General features: G+C 34.3%; 1 protein-coding gene across 1 annotated transcript in view; it reads left to right on the plus strand.

Moving 5' to 3' along the window:
* The window catches only part of PTPRQ (protein tyrosine phosphatase receptor type Q), a gene marked incomplete at its 5' end in the record, with an annotated part of 212,348 nt that overhangs the window by 175,147 nt on the left and 21,435 nt on the right, over nucleotides 1–15,766 (plus strand). Inside the window, 5 exons of the mRNA XM_053199634.1 lie at nucleotides 224–305; nucleotides 3,666–3,756; nucleotides 8,691–8,767; nucleotides 15,151–15,285; nucleotides 15,484–15,609. Coding sequence (XP_053055609.1) covers nucleotides 224–305; nucleotides 3,666–3,756; nucleotides 8,691–8,767; nucleotides 15,151–15,285; nucleotides 15,484–15,609 — 511 coding nt within the window. The remainder of the gene's footprint in view (nucleotides 1–223; nucleotides 306–3,665; nucleotides 3,757–8,690; nucleotides 8,768–15,150; nucleotides 15,286–15,483; nucleotides 15,610–15,766) is intronic.

Raw genomic sequence — 15,766 nt, forward strand, 5'->3', positions numbered from 1 at the left:
CACTTGAAAATTGAAAGAATTTTATACCAGGAGACAAAGAAAGCAAACTTACGGTGGAAAAGTTAATTTTGTAAATATGACAGAGTGACTTTAAAGGGCGGTGTGGTTTATGGGTTTTGAAATGTCTGTTGTTCTGTGGCTCATTAACTGTACAGGCAGTGCCATGCTAAAGTGAAAGAACTCAATCTAACGTGATAATATTTATACCTTTCTTTGCTTGGAGGCCGGTGAGCAAGAAATCCTTCCTGCAACATGTTGAAGAGCTTTGCACAAACAACAACCTAAAGTTTCAAGAAGAATTTTCGGTATGTTACTAGCAGTTGTCACAACATTGCCAGACCTCCAGTCGTTTCATGTGTCACATTTCATGTCCATTTTAAGCAAGCAAGGCCATGAAGGACTGTGGCCTTGATAATCAATACCCAATTACCAGGTTGATTGTTTGGATAGTAATGTTACACGTGGTGGCCTCTGGTGCAACCCGAATGGAATTATTCACCTACTGTGTGAGGAAAAGGTGCTCTGCTTCAGACCTTCCCAGCAATGGCAACCTGGCCTCATATCTTCTCTGCTCTTTCATCCAGATGGATGAGAATCTGGAATGCTGTATTCACTGGTTTTTGTGAGACTTAGGTTATGCTCTAAATGTGGTTTTAATATTTAAATAATTATTTTAGATTTAGAGACCAAATAATTCCATTTTTGCCTGCTTAGTTTATGTTAGTGATGTGGATGAACCTGAGAACATGATGTTTCCAGAAACTATAAAAATCATATTATTTCTAGAACTATGCAAAAGGTAAAAATACCTGCATTTTATGAGGCCTATTATTAAGTTACTATGAAATAAATACTATATCACATTATGGAGAATATGTGAAGTTAAGAACATTCCACTTTGACACTATTCAGAAGTTAAGATTAATTTTATTGCTTTCAACATTCTATATACCTATAAAATTTAAATTATAATTATGCATAAGGTGTATATCAGAACTATAAATAAGCTTTTTTTAAAACTTGTGTGCATCTTTCCAAACTTAGCTGGTTATTTTGTATTATATAAGTAAAACGGATCTCTAAATGTCACCAAAAACTTTATTTCTTTTTTTTTTTTTGCATGAAATTTTTAGTGTGTGAACTTATGAAACAACGAATTAAGCAATTGGCTTGAATAATTCAGGATTATAATATTTCAGCCTCTCAGGGAATAATAACAAAATGTGAGAAGATTAATGGTATTTCCTACAGCTCTTTGGTTATGCTTCTTAAGTAATATTGGTCTGGACTTAACAAAATCGATGGTACCATAAAACTTTTCTTAGCATTTACACAGCGAGAACTCTCAATTTTTCAGGAGCAAAAGTGTAATTTCACTAGAATAAGAGCGAATATAATTACATTATGCATGACTGAGTAGATGAAAAGTTTTATTAGCGATAACATTTTCACATGTATTATGTTGAGAAAGTTTCTAGTTCAACTTTTTTGGAGATCATGGTTTTGAGAACTTGTTGTTTTATATAAATATATAGGCAAACTTTATATATTATATAAATGTATCTATATATGTAAGGAACTTTTTAAAATTGTTTTTATCTTAATAATGTGTTGTTTTCTTTTCTTTTTAATTTTTTTTAACGTTTATTTATTTTTGAGACAGAGAGAGACAGAGCATGAACAGGGGAGGGGCAGAGAGAGAGGGAGACACAGAATCGGAAGCAGGCTCCAGGCTCTGAGCCATCAGCCCAGAGCCCGACGCGGGGCTCGAACTCACAGACCGTGAGATCGTGACCTGAGCTGAAGTTAGACGCTTAACCGACTGAGCCACCCAGGCGCCCCTAATGATGTGTTAAGTTTTCAAAGCAAAATTATATTTTAATAAATAAATGCATATTTGATAAACTTTATAACTCAGGTCATACTCACTTATACATTAAATATTTATAAGCTTCTACTATATGATAGGCATTGTATTTAGCATATTGATGTATATATGAACTCAACACTCAATAGCCAAGTGACTTTGGGCAAATCACTTAAACTCTCTGTTCCTCAATATCTTCATTTGTAAAATAATACTATTTAACTCACTAAGTCGCGAATGCTAACATAGTTGAATGTGTGTAACACTAAGAATCATGGCTGACACGAGTATTAGCTATTATGATGATGACTTCTACCATAAAAGAAGCTCATACTGTGATAAGACATGCACAGAAAATACAAAAATACACCGTATCATGATAGAAATATGCAGGGAAAAGTGAGAACTGACTCTATTTGGATAGCAGTCAGAAAAGGCTTTACAAAAAGGTGACCTTTGAGATGAACTTTAGGACAAGCAGAAGACCAATAGATAGATAAAGGGGGAAGGGTTAAGGATGCAAAACAGTCCAACTCAACTAGGATCCCAATGAAAAGAGCAAACAGTAAGAGAAAATGCTGAATAGGATGGTGGAGGCCCTATGTTCCCTGATAAGAAAAAGGCTGCCAAGTATAACATTACTATCCAAACAGTCAACCTGGTAAATGGGTATTAATTATCAAGGCCACAGTCATTTAAATCTATAAGTGGAAACTTCTATGTGAAAAAATTACAGAATAGAAGTACCACTTTTCAGATGATTTACATTTCACTTTTTTTTCTGCCTCTATTTCATTGTCTCTTACGAATATACTGACATATACTCCTGACACCTTGACACAAGGAAGCTGTTCTGGGATTCCCTAGTTGGCTAATTTTTTTTTTCCCTAAGCCTTTTGTGCCAACACACGAGATTTCAGATGCTTACACTGTTTCTTTCCTCTAACCCATATCCATATGCAAAAGACTGTCCGGATTTTCTTTTTGAGGAAAAATAAGTGGGAAAGGGAGAATTACCTAATTAAAAGAAATTATTTACAATGATGTTGAAAAAATTGTAAAAACACAAATTTTAATACTTTTTAAGGAATTTGGCAAGTTGAGACTTATTTCTAAACTGAAAACCTATGAACTTTGTAAATATAAATCACCAGCTCAACAAAATAATGAACACGTTTTCTGGCACCAACTTTTTTAATGATGAATGGATAATATCATGATCTTTTATCAAAATGTCAATAATAGATCTCCTTGACCCTTCCTCTGTGTCTGATAATTCTTAATCGCACCTTTGCATTCCAGTATCGATTTAACAATGCCTACTGAGAACAGGAATTGACCTTTGACATGTTCTTAAACTGACCAGTGTTGTACCAATTAATAGGCATGAAATCACGCTGCCTGAGGAGAGAAAACAAAAAATAAATCACTGAACTCCCTTCCCCTACTAAGTAGACATTAAAATATTAAATAATACTCAGTGTGTACCTGATGAAACCATTAGTGAAGTATGGAGCAGGGTTATTATTAACATGGTTGCCACATCTTAGAGCTTCCCAAAATACAAAGAAATTATCCCAGAAAGACCAATAGTCCAAAAGACCAATTTTTTCAGGATATTTTCAGTAAACATTTATATAAGTTCATTACTATTAATTTGATCTTGTTTCTGCAGTTATGAGAGGTGTTTTCAATTTAAAAGTGAAAGGGTTTAGAGTGAAGAATAGTCTTTTATTAAGTAGAATTTCTTGTTTTCCTCTGAAATAAATCTAAACTGTGCAATAACTTCATTCCACAGGAATTACCAAAATTTCTTCAGGATCTTTCTTCAACTGATGCTGATCTGCCTTGGAACAGAGCAAAAAACCGCTTTCCAAATATAAAACCATGTATGTGCACTTATTGTCTCTGGTTCTGACCTGCAAAATGTTTTAAAATGAGTACCAAATGCATCTTAGCATTTTTACTTCTTAAATTTATTATATTACATATTCATCAGATTACAATAATGCATTTTATTAGCAGTAATTTTCAAACTGTATCTCTTTTGCTTTGTTAATGTTTATTGAAGTTAACATACATGATTTTCAGCTTGTTCACACAAGGTTCACTTATGCAGGTGCAAGAAACTGTAGACCTAATAGTTTCTTAGCTTTGTAATTTAACCCAAGTAAGGAACCTCTCTAACATCTTCCTACAGATCCAGTTCTCAAATGAAAAGAGAAACATGTAACTTTGTGCATTAGTTTCCCTTAAAAGCAGGGCAGTGCTTTCTTACGGAATATAAAAAAATGCATTGCAAACTATTCACCGAAGATCGGAGTAAACGTATGCTTACCAGGATTGGTTTTACAAAGAAGGCAGGGTTGTGTCTCACCATAGTAAGCCATACTTCATTTTTCAATCAATGAGAAAAGAAACTGCATTGTTGTTTTAAGAATTAGCAGCGATGTGAAAGGAAAAATAATTATATTCCTCTGTTAATAATAGCTGTATGTTTGATATTACATATTTTGAACACGTGTGCCTACTGTCTATATTCTGATACAGTTCACTTCCTACTATGAAATAAACAAGTGCTATTTGTGGTGTTCTGAAATATTGTTAATATTGTTTCAAAATCTAGAATTTTTAAATATTCCTAATTTTAAAATATTCTAATATATAATAATATATAATATTATGTATTATAATGATACACAATATACAAATATAATATATAATAATATAATAGTAATATATATATTTTTCTATGTTCTATATTGGTAAAATCCTTACTTAAAAATTGAACTCTTCTGTCTAGGAAGACACAGACGTGGAGAAGGATACACTCGCAGACTGTAAAATAATAAAGGATGTGGATAGGAAGACATGGAGCAAATTCTGATATTCTAGAACTGGAGGATAACTGAGGCATGAAGTAAACAAATTTAGGGAAACGTGATATAGGAAGTAGTCATCTAGTGGAATCTGCTAATTCCCAAGAATTAGGATAGGATGAAAATGCAAATAGCTTTAATCACACAAAATCCTTCCTGGAACAAAGCAAATAATACGTGAATGACTTTAGGAGCAAGTTGACAAATCAGACACTATTGTAGGAATGACCGAATGTTAGTATTGCATCTCTAAATGTCTGTGTTTCTCAGTGGATCCTTTTGTTTTCCCTTTCAGAGAGTTAACCTGGGTCAGATGCATTATAAGTTTAAGAGATAGGGAATTTCTCATATTTTTATATTTGTCTCTATCTATATTTCTTCCATACTTGTTTGCTTCATTCCTATTCAATGCTTTTCAGTGAAAATGAATACTATAATCTAATTGAAAGACATTTATTATGGAATATTTCATATCTATTTACATTCATATATTTGGCTGAAGTGATTTCTAATCTATCAGTATATATAAAATAAGTAAACCAAATATGGCTAACTTATTTCCAAAGATCAAAGGGTACCTAATTGAAAATATGTAGAAATTTGAGATGTTAGCAAAATATTTTTTAAATGTGACATTTCAATCTTTTATTATTAAGATCCCAGTGCATTATTATCAGGATTCACATTATTACTATAAGAAAAGTCAGACCACATAGCTTTATTACTTATAAGACAGGAAGAGAATAAGAGTGGTCAATGGAAGTAAATAAAAAACCTTAAAACAACAAGAAGATTTGAGGAGTATGATTGCCCCATTCTTCAAATCTGAGGCTAAGACAAAAAATAATTGTTAATGGTGGAATTACACATCAAGGATGTTTGGAATATCATAATTAGAATTTCATGCATGTTTCACCTTTACTAGAGGCAAATGGACAATGTCTAATTTTTTTCTGCTTTCTTGATTTCAGTCCAGAAAAATTTATGGCACTTTTTCAAATAATGTATTACATCCACATTCAATATCTTTTCATGGATTTGTAGGGGAAAAATGTTTCTTAACTATCCTCTTAGAGAATTGGAGGTCCTATAAGAAATAATTGTATTAGGTAGATTTCTCTATTCTTCAAGAATGTTATTAGAATAATTAATTAATTCAATGAATACCTACTGCCTGCATATAGTAAAACTACTAAGAATGTGTGGGCTCCAATGAAACTTGCTAGGCTGCAATCCTGTGTACCTACTAACAGCCTTAGTGACTACATGTACCATTCAGTGGTGTCCACCTCGTGAGCTTACTGTGAGGATTAATGAAATAATTATTTAACCCACTCTGCACAGTACTGGAACATGCTCTCAGTGTTAGTGCTTATGATTGTTGAATCAATAATAGATTGCTTATTTTTAAAAGCCACTAACTTTCTTGGTGAATAAGCTTTAGTAACAGGACTTTAGGGTCTATAGTCTGGACATAACAAGCACAGTTCCCTAACCTGGGTTAGAAGGCGAGCTATAAACTCACAGCCACCTCTATGGGTAAGTGTACCCCTGCCACACACACACAGTACAAGGAAATGAGATGTTTAAACTAAATATATTCTCCCGCTGTGCTTGCAGAGAAGCCATTAAGCTGAAGAAACGTTTTTTTCTCCCATAGAGAATGAATTCATTTTAATAGACTCTGAATTTTAGCTTGAGACAGCTTAGTGAAGTACATTGTTTCCCCTGAGTAATGTAGGAAGTGGGATTTCAAATATCACAGTGCATTATAGAAGATATTAGCTTACAGGGCTTTAAGGTACTAGAATTAGCAGCAAATGCTTGCAAAAGAGATTTCCAAATCTCTGTTTGACAGGACACTATGACCTTCAGAAATGTTCCAACACCACGAAGAAAAGTTTAGCTTGCTGTTGACTCAGATAGTTATAAGCAGGCATATCAAGTGAATAGAAGCCTGCTGGCATCCCTTCCTAAGTTACAGGACTAGCCACAAGGTCATTAAAATAGTTATAGCACACCAAATTCAAAGTCTTTGAGGCATAAATCATTTGCATAAATTTGCTTAAACATTCCCCATCTCTAAACCTATAGGGCAGGTCATTTTAACTCTAATGATGCAGCATAGTCATTTAACAAGTAACATGTGTTTAAGCTTTAAGAACATGAGAGCATGTATCAAGTTCTACTCAGCTTTATAAGTTCCAGAAGCTTTCGTGTAAGTTTTCCTCAAGAAAATTCTAAAAATAAATATTATAACTATATATTATAGTTTAGGTAATGAAGGAGAAGAGAAGTTAAGGAATTCACCCAAGTCCATTTATATGGTAGATAACAGATGATTCATTTGGAATTCAAACCCAAAGCCATTTACCAATTGTTCCTCCACTACCAAGTGTCTTCCTCATGAGATTAGGAAAAAAAAAAAAAAAACTTCAAAATAAAGATGTAGTAATGGTATTTTGTATCATTTTCATGACTAGTTAAAATTATCACTGGACATTCTCTGACTGTAATACCAAAGTGGTAAATATCCTCACAAAAAATAATTTTGAACCCCTTTTTTGAAAAAAATAATGGTTAGGGGCATCTAGTTTTACCAGAACTTAAAATATTCTAAAGAATAATCATTAAAAGTTTGGTATTAAAGAAAGAATAGGCAGAAAAATTAATGGAAAGGAATAAATAGTCCAGAAATAGGCCTAAATGCATAGAGAAATCTAGTGTATAATAACAGTAGTATTTTGAGTAAGGGGGAATGATGGAATGTTAACAAATTGAGACTGTTGTTCCAAATGGCAACAAAGAAACAAACAATAAAAAATATATTTTAGCTCGTTCCATAAAAAATAATAATAAATTCCTATGGATCAAAGATTGAAATAGTTAAAACAAAAGCAGAAAAACCCATTAAAGTTCTAGAAGAAATTATGAATGAATTTGTACAAATAAAAACATTGATGTGACCGACACCTTTGTATGAATGACACAAGAAGCCATAATTCCATGAGGAAAAGTAATTAGAAATTTGATTATAAAAACCTGTAAATTTTATGTATGGCAAGATAGCTAGCAGCTCCATTGATTGATAGAGTAAAATAAATGAGAAGAAGAAAATTTCATTCAATACATGTAAGCATATTTTCATTATAAAATATTTTTAATAGAAAAATAGCATAATATGAAAAGTCAGTTAAAAAAGTTATTTAAAATGGCCAATACACAAATAACCTCAGATCAATTACATTCACATTTAAGGAAATAAAAATAAATATTATGAGATATAAATTTGTATCTATCAAAATATCATAAATTAAAATGTTTAATAATATTTTATGGTAGTGAAAATAAGAAACAGAATTGTTCAAACACTTTTGTTCGGAGTATGAACTTATATAATTAGAGAACAATTTGGCAATATCTTTCAAAATTTGAAATGCACAATACGATTTAGGAATTCTACTGCTGGTAATGCATTCTACAAATACACTGCAAATAGTTTAAATATATTTATTCGGCATTTTGCAATAACAAAATGAGATGAATTTAAATCATCATAAGAGTTAAATTAATATATCCAATCAGTGAAATACCATATGTTTAAAATAATGAGCTAGACATTTTGTCTATGATAATATGGAAAGACATACATAGGTAAATGAAAAAAATTGCAGAAAATTTGTGGTTTTTAACCACAATAATTCCATTTGTGGTTAATTTTTTATGAATATGTACAGAAGATTCTGGAAGTATGTACAAGAACATATTAATAGTCATTGTCTCTGGGCAGTGGAAATATGAGATAAGAGGGAACTTCTTTAATTTTATGGCTATCTGTAATGTTCGATGTTATGTCATGAATTTCTTTGTATTATTTTTATAGGAAAGAAAGTAGTGGCAATTTTAAAAATGAATTGGCATTAATGTCTCATATTTTCCTCTAGATAATAATAACAGAGTGAAGCTGATAGCTGATACTAGTATTCCGGGATCAGATTATATTAATGCCAGCTATGTTTCTGTAAGTCACCATTTTTTTGTTTTATATTCTTATAAAACATAAATACTTCAATTATATTACTCTTCCAACTATTTTAGATAAGAAATTAATTATAAACTCTATGGATTTTAATGTGCCAGTCCCTCACAACAACACTAGGTACCTCCCTTTTATAGATGGGGAAATGGAGGCTCCTAATAGAGATTGCAGTTTACCAACAATCATGTCACTAGTAAGTGACACAGGCCTTTCCACTATTTTATATTTGTCAGTATATTATTTGTGCATAAAAAGGTCTGTCAATCTCTCTTACAAAGAAAAAAATCAGTCAAATAGATAGTTATGTCCATATAATACAAAAATAGCATGCTCTTCTTCCCATCTAGGTTTTCAGTCCTTCAATGGGACTATGATGTCATGTTCTACTTTTTATCCTCAGCTACCTGGAGAATGTGCACTCCATTGTACCTGCTCAAAGAACATAAATGAGGGGCACCTGGGTGGATCAGTCAGTTAAGCTTCTGACTCTTGATTTCAGCTCAGGTTATGATCTCATGGTTCGTGGGTTCAAGCCCTGTATTGGGTTCTGCACTGACAGTGCAAGGCCTGCTTGAGATTCTCTCTCTCTCCCTCTCTCTGCCCCTCCTCCACTCGCTCTCTCGTACTCTCTCTCCCAAAAATAAATAAACATTAAAAAAAAAAAGGTGGGCACCTGGTGGCTCAGTCAGTTAAGCGTCCAACTTCAGCTCAGGTCATGGTCTCACAGTTCGTGGGTTCCAGTCCTATGTCGGGCTCTGTGCTGATGGCTGAGACTAGAGACTGCTTTGGATTCCATGTCTCCCTCTCTCTCTGCCCCTCCCCTGCTTGCACTCTGTCTCTCTCTCTCTCTCAAAAATAAACATAAAAATAATATAAAAATATAAAAGAACATAAATGAACCAACATGGGATGAATTTTGTGGCATGCCTAATGAACTATCTGGCACATCATAGATAATAAAAGCTTGCTGCATTGGATTGAAAATTGAATGAAACCAATGTGATTTTTGGGCTTCCTCTCCTTCTCCATGGCTCTTTGACTTCTCAGTGCTCTTCCGTATCATAGGTATATGGAAACTTTAAATGCACCCAAGACCTCCACTTGGGTTGACACAACCACTCTGAGGAATCTCAGGGTTAGGAATTGCCCTTGTTCTTATTTAAGTCAACCATTCACCTTGGAACTGTCTCTTTAAAAATCCTATTAGCTTCTCTCAGCATTGATTCACCTACTTCCTCCTAAGGCAGATGATTCTATCTCTGAACAGCTCCAATATACAGTTGTTTTTTTTAAAAAACAAGATATGCTCCCTTATGTTTTCACACCCTGGCTTTAATTCTAACATATAGCAAAGTTAACCATCCTTATCATGGTGACCCTACAGTCACCTGAGGGTTTCCTCTACTGCCCCTAGTCTGTTTTTCTTTTTTTTAATTTTTAACTTTATTTTTTTTATTTTAATTTTAATTATTTTTAATATTTTAGTTAGTTAACATACAGTGCAATATTGGTTTCAGAAGTAGAATTCGGTGATTCATCACTTACATACAACACCCAGTGCTCATCATAAGTGCCCTCCTTAGTACCCATTACCCATCTAGCCCATTTCCCACCCACCTCCCTCCATCAAACCTCAGTTTGTTCTCTATTGTGAAGAGTCTCTTGTGGTTTATTTCCCTTTATTCTCTCTACTCCCTTTCCGTATGTTCATCTGTTTTGTTTCCTAAATTCCACATATGAGTGAAATTAATGGTAATTGTCATCCTCTGACTGACGTCTCTTAGCATAATACACTCTAGCTCCATCTACAATAGTTGCAAATGGCAAGATCTCATTCTTTTTGATGGCTGAGTCATATTCCATTGTGTGTATATACCACATCTTTTTTTTTAATATATGAAATTTATTGTCAAATTGGTTTCCATACAACACCCAGTGCTCATCCCAAAAGATGCCCTCTTCAATGCCCATCACCTACCCACCCCTCCCTCCCACCCCCCATCAACCCTCAGCTTGTTCTCAGTTTTTAAGAGTCTCTTATGCTTTGGCTCTCTCCCACTTTAACCTCTTTTTTTTTTCCTTCCCCTCCCCCATGGGTTTCTGTTAAGTTTCTCAGGATCCACATAAGAGTGAAAGCATATGGTATCTGTCTTTCTCTGTATGGCTTATTTCACTTAGCATCACACTCTCCAGTTCCATCCACGTTGCTACAAAGGGCCATATTTCATTCTTTCTCATTGCCACATAGTACTCCATTGTGTATATAAACCACAATTTCTTTATCCATTCATCAGTTGATGGACATTTAGGCTTTTTCCACAATTTGGCTATTGTTGAAAGTGCTGCTATAAACATTGGGGTGCATATGTAGATGGTGTACCCCTTCTAATTTGTATTTTTGTATCCTTTGGGTAAATACCTACTGGTGCAATTGCTGGATTGTAGGGTAGTTCTATTTTTAGTTTCTTGAGGAAACTCCATACTATTCTCCAGAGTGGCCGCACCAGTATACATTCCCAGCAACAGTGCAAGAGGTTTCCCCTTTCTCTGCATCCTCGCCAACATCTGTTGTTTCTTGTGTTAAGTTTAGCCATTCTGACCAGTATGAGGTGGTATCTCAATGTGGTTTTGATTTGTATTTCCCTGATGATGTGTGATTTTTGAGCATCTTTTCATCTGTCTGTTAGCCATCCGGATGTCTTCTTTGGAAAGGTGTCTATTCATATATTCTGCCCATTTATTAACTGGGTTGTTTGTTTTTTGCTGCCCATAGTCCTTTATTATTTTCTTGTTCATAGGTCTTCACTCCCAGGCCTGCCATTGCCTTTGGTCCCACTGGAACTCTGCTTATGTGATGCTCCATCCTGCCTTGAAACCTCTGTTAAGGGGGGAAAATTCATTCTAAGTTCTATATTAATTAATTATAACTCCATAATTACAGTCATATATTGGGTCCTATTGTGAAAGAAATAAATAATTGGAGAATTTAAGATTTATTAATAGGGGAAGTGAGGGAGGGTTCAGAGGAGTTAAGGGATCTTTTGAATATTTATGCAAAAACTTTAAATCAAGCCTATTTTTCTGCAAGAACTTTAAATCCATTTTGAAAAACCACACACATTTTCTGTTGCAGTAAGAATATTTTAGTCACTTATGAAATTATTAATTCCCTTGAAAATGTAATTCTTCTCTAAAGATTTTGGTGAAATCTTGTGATTATTTTCATTGTAGCCTAAACTCTATAGCATGCTGAAGTTTTACTTTGATTTACAGAATGATGCATATATGCATTTAACTTTAATCAATGTGCTAATGATCATGTGTTTTGTGATACTATAGAACAGGACAAAGGCAAATAATTGTGTCAGTGATGTATTGATTTGTATAATTTTTATTCCCCAATAAGTAGGTACAAAAGAATAGCTCACATCCTCTAATGTTCAACCAGATATAGGGTAACAGTATAGGGCATGAATGTGATTACAAAGGAAACTGATGGTTTTAGTAGGTATAACTAAACCTACACAGATTACATAAACAAAGGAATATTCATGAAACCCCAGTGTCCCTTCTAAATATTATAGGTTGTCAGGAAACAGCCATAAGAAGATGATAATGCAGGGTGAGCAATAAACTAAGAATTCTGAATATATATATCCTGCTATAATCAAGTGATGTTGTAATATAATAAATCTTACAACAAAGTCACTATGACCCACATGTAATGATATTCAAAATCATTACTGAGCTGCATGGTAAGCAGGCTCTGATGGAAAGCACCCTACATTAAGGAAGATTTCAGAATTGGAGTGGGCAGTATATTGTTGCTCTTAGCTTTCGGGTAAATCTTTGCTTGAAATGCCAGGAACAGATGGAAATAGAAAAGCCATTAAATCATAGTGTCCCTTACTTCACCATCCCCAAAGTCAGGCAGTCTTCCCTCGGAAAGAGTAAAGACTTCTCAGAAATATACATCTGATATTTCCCCCCACTCCCCAATTTTGTTCCATGGCACCTCCATCTGAAAGTTCATGAACACTTTTTCCAGAAGCAAAAGACAGGAGAAATCTACAAATGGACACTGGATTCTTATTTCTCTCTCTTGGAGTGCTAGAGGAAAAGGGAGGAAAACTGTACAGGGAGGTAAGGAAGAAAGCAAAATACTCTTCAGATGGAAAAGCAGAACACCAAGTCTGGGGAAAGGAAAAGGGAAGACCAGAAGGTGGTCCGAGGGAAGTACCTTAAGATTGGGAAACTCCAGGCCAGGGTCTGTAACTAGATTAATACGTGTTTATCCCTCTGCCCTTGGCTGTTCTTGGGAATTGTGCTCCTGAAGCTAGGACTCACAGAGAGCTTGGAACATTTCAATAGTGGATAGACTGTGGGAGAGAGGTAGGGAGGAAAAAAGATACTGCATCCCTATAAACAGCCACTAACTTTACAAATGAGTTTAGAAATATTTTCAAGAGAGCTAACAATAATAACACTATGCAATGGGACATGAGAAAGTCATCAAAACCACAATTCTCTAACTTACTTTAACTTAAGGATATATTTTTACTATAATTAGAAATTAAATATTAAACCCATGATGAAAATGAACTGTAATAACATCAGAAACAGATTTGTCCCTACTTTGATAGAATACTATAGTACCAAAGGACATTTAGTCCCTAAAAAAAGTGAAATGCAAATGACTGGCAAAAACATTTTATAAATCGAATGATTACCATTCGATTACCATTATTCGATTACCATAATTACCATTACTCATCCTTGAAACACTTCCTTCATTGGGTATCCAGGACATCATTCTCTTGATTTTCCATCTACAACTTTGACTCTTTCCTCTCAGTCTCATTGGTTCTCTGTTATCTCCTCCACCACCAAACAATGGAATTATCTAGAGCTCAATTCTTGAATTTATGATTTCTTTCCAAATGCATTTCCTCATGATTTCATCCATTCTTGTGTTTTAACTGAGACCTATTCAATGATTACTTTCAAATTATGCATCCAGTTTGGATGTCTTCCTGAATTTCAGACTCATATACCCAATTGCCTTCATGATATTCCCACTTGAATATCTAACAAGGATTTCAGGTTTAATATGTCAATTATAAATTCCTAATTTTCCCTTCAAATCTGCATCCAGAAGTCTTCCCCATCTTCCTCTGAAATTCTTGTACCCAATATCCAGTCCGTCAGCAAATTCTCTTAACTCTGTCTTCAAAATATATCCATATTTTATCACTTCTCACCATCCCCATTGCTGTCAGCCAAATAACCCCCGTGGTTCGATTGTTGCAATAACCTTCTAACCACTCTCCTTCTTTCACCTTTTTAAAAACATATGTATGTATGTATGTATGTATGTATGTATGTATGTATGTATGTATTTGGAAAGAGAGTGAGCAAGCACATGAGCAGGGGAAGGCAGAGGGAAAGAGAGAGAGAATCCCAAGTAGGCTCCATGCTGTCAGTGCAGAGCCTGATGTAGAGCTCCATCCCACAAACTGAGATCATGACCTGAGCCGAAATCAAGAATCAGACTTGTTTAATGAGCCACCCACGTAACCCCTCCTTTCACTTTTTAACCCCTATAGGCTGGTCTTCTTACAGAAACCAGAGTAAAACTGCTAAACCATATAGAGTGTATGCTTTGAACACTGTATGTTGAAAGCCTTTCATCAGGTTTCTGTATCATCCAGAGTAAAAACCAGTCTTATAATTATCTACTAGGATGTAAAGTACCCTTATCCTCCCTCCCCTGTTCTTTCTTACGTCATCTTCTATAACTGCCTTCCCTCATTTACTCCACTCCAGCCACTTGCTATTAAATTCTAGACATATTATTCCTCTAATGCTGTTACACTTGACTTCGTACCTGGAATACTTTCCCCCAAATCCTGCAGAGCTTACTCCCTTCCTTTTTCACATTTTCCTAAGATATTACCCATGAGTCTTTTCTGAACACCATATTTTCTGAAAACCCTCTTTCATAGCACTTATCACTTTAAAAATTCTGTGTAATTTGGTTATTTAATGGACTTATTAATAGACAATGTCTATCTCCCCCTAACTAGAATATACGATAAATGAGAAGAAGAATTTTAGTGTCTTTGCCAGGGCTTGAATCCCCAATTCCTAGAACAGTGCCTAGCACACAGTAGGAACTCATAAATATTATTTCAATGGAAGAATGTACATCTTTTAATACTGTAAAGAAATTGAACAAAATATTAATGGTACTTCATTCAAGATAGTGAATTTGTAGGTAAATTCAACATTGTATTATATATTTTACAACCAGTATATTTTTATGTATTGCGCATATATTTAATGTTGTAATTATATCCTTTTAGGGCTACCTATGTCCAAATGAATTTATTGCCACCCAAGGTCCATTACCAGGAACAGTTGGGGATTTTTGGAGAATGGTGTGGGAAACCAGAGCAAAAACATTAGTAATGCTAACACAGTGTTTTGAAAAAGGACGGGTAAGTTATTTAAAAATCTTTCACAAGATGTTATCTTACAATTGTCTTAATATATGTGTGACAATTTCAGCTAATGCTGTGAGTCATCAATAACTTAGACATCTGTCTATGAGGCAGTTTTAACTTAGTAGCAATAACTGTGATATATATTTTAATATAACAGTGGTTCTTATGACTGCTGATTTTCTCTGAATACAGATCAGATGCCATCAGTATTGGCCAGAGGACAACAAACCAGTTACTGTCTTTGGAGATATAGTGATTACAAAGCTAATGGAGGATGTTCAAATAGATTGGACCATCAGGGATCTGAAAATTGAAAGGGTAAAAAAAGGCAATGGAGGGGAACACAATAGTAAATATGAGTCTCTAAATGTCTAGAAGTAAAATTAATTTCCAGAACTGCCCCTTGCAACAATACCTCTACATTCAACAGTGCTTTCCTAATATTTTCTAAACCAAAGTTTTTAGTTGGTAACTG

The sequence above is a fragment of the Acinonyx jubatus genome, chromosome B4 (assembly GCF_027475565.1).
Source record: "Acinonyx jubatus isolate Ajub_Pintada_27869175 chromosome B4, VMU_Ajub_asm_v1.0, whole genome shotgun sequence".
Classification (NCBI taxonomy): Eukaryota; Metazoa; Chordata; class Mammalia; order Carnivora; family Felidae; genus Acinonyx; species Acinonyx jubatus.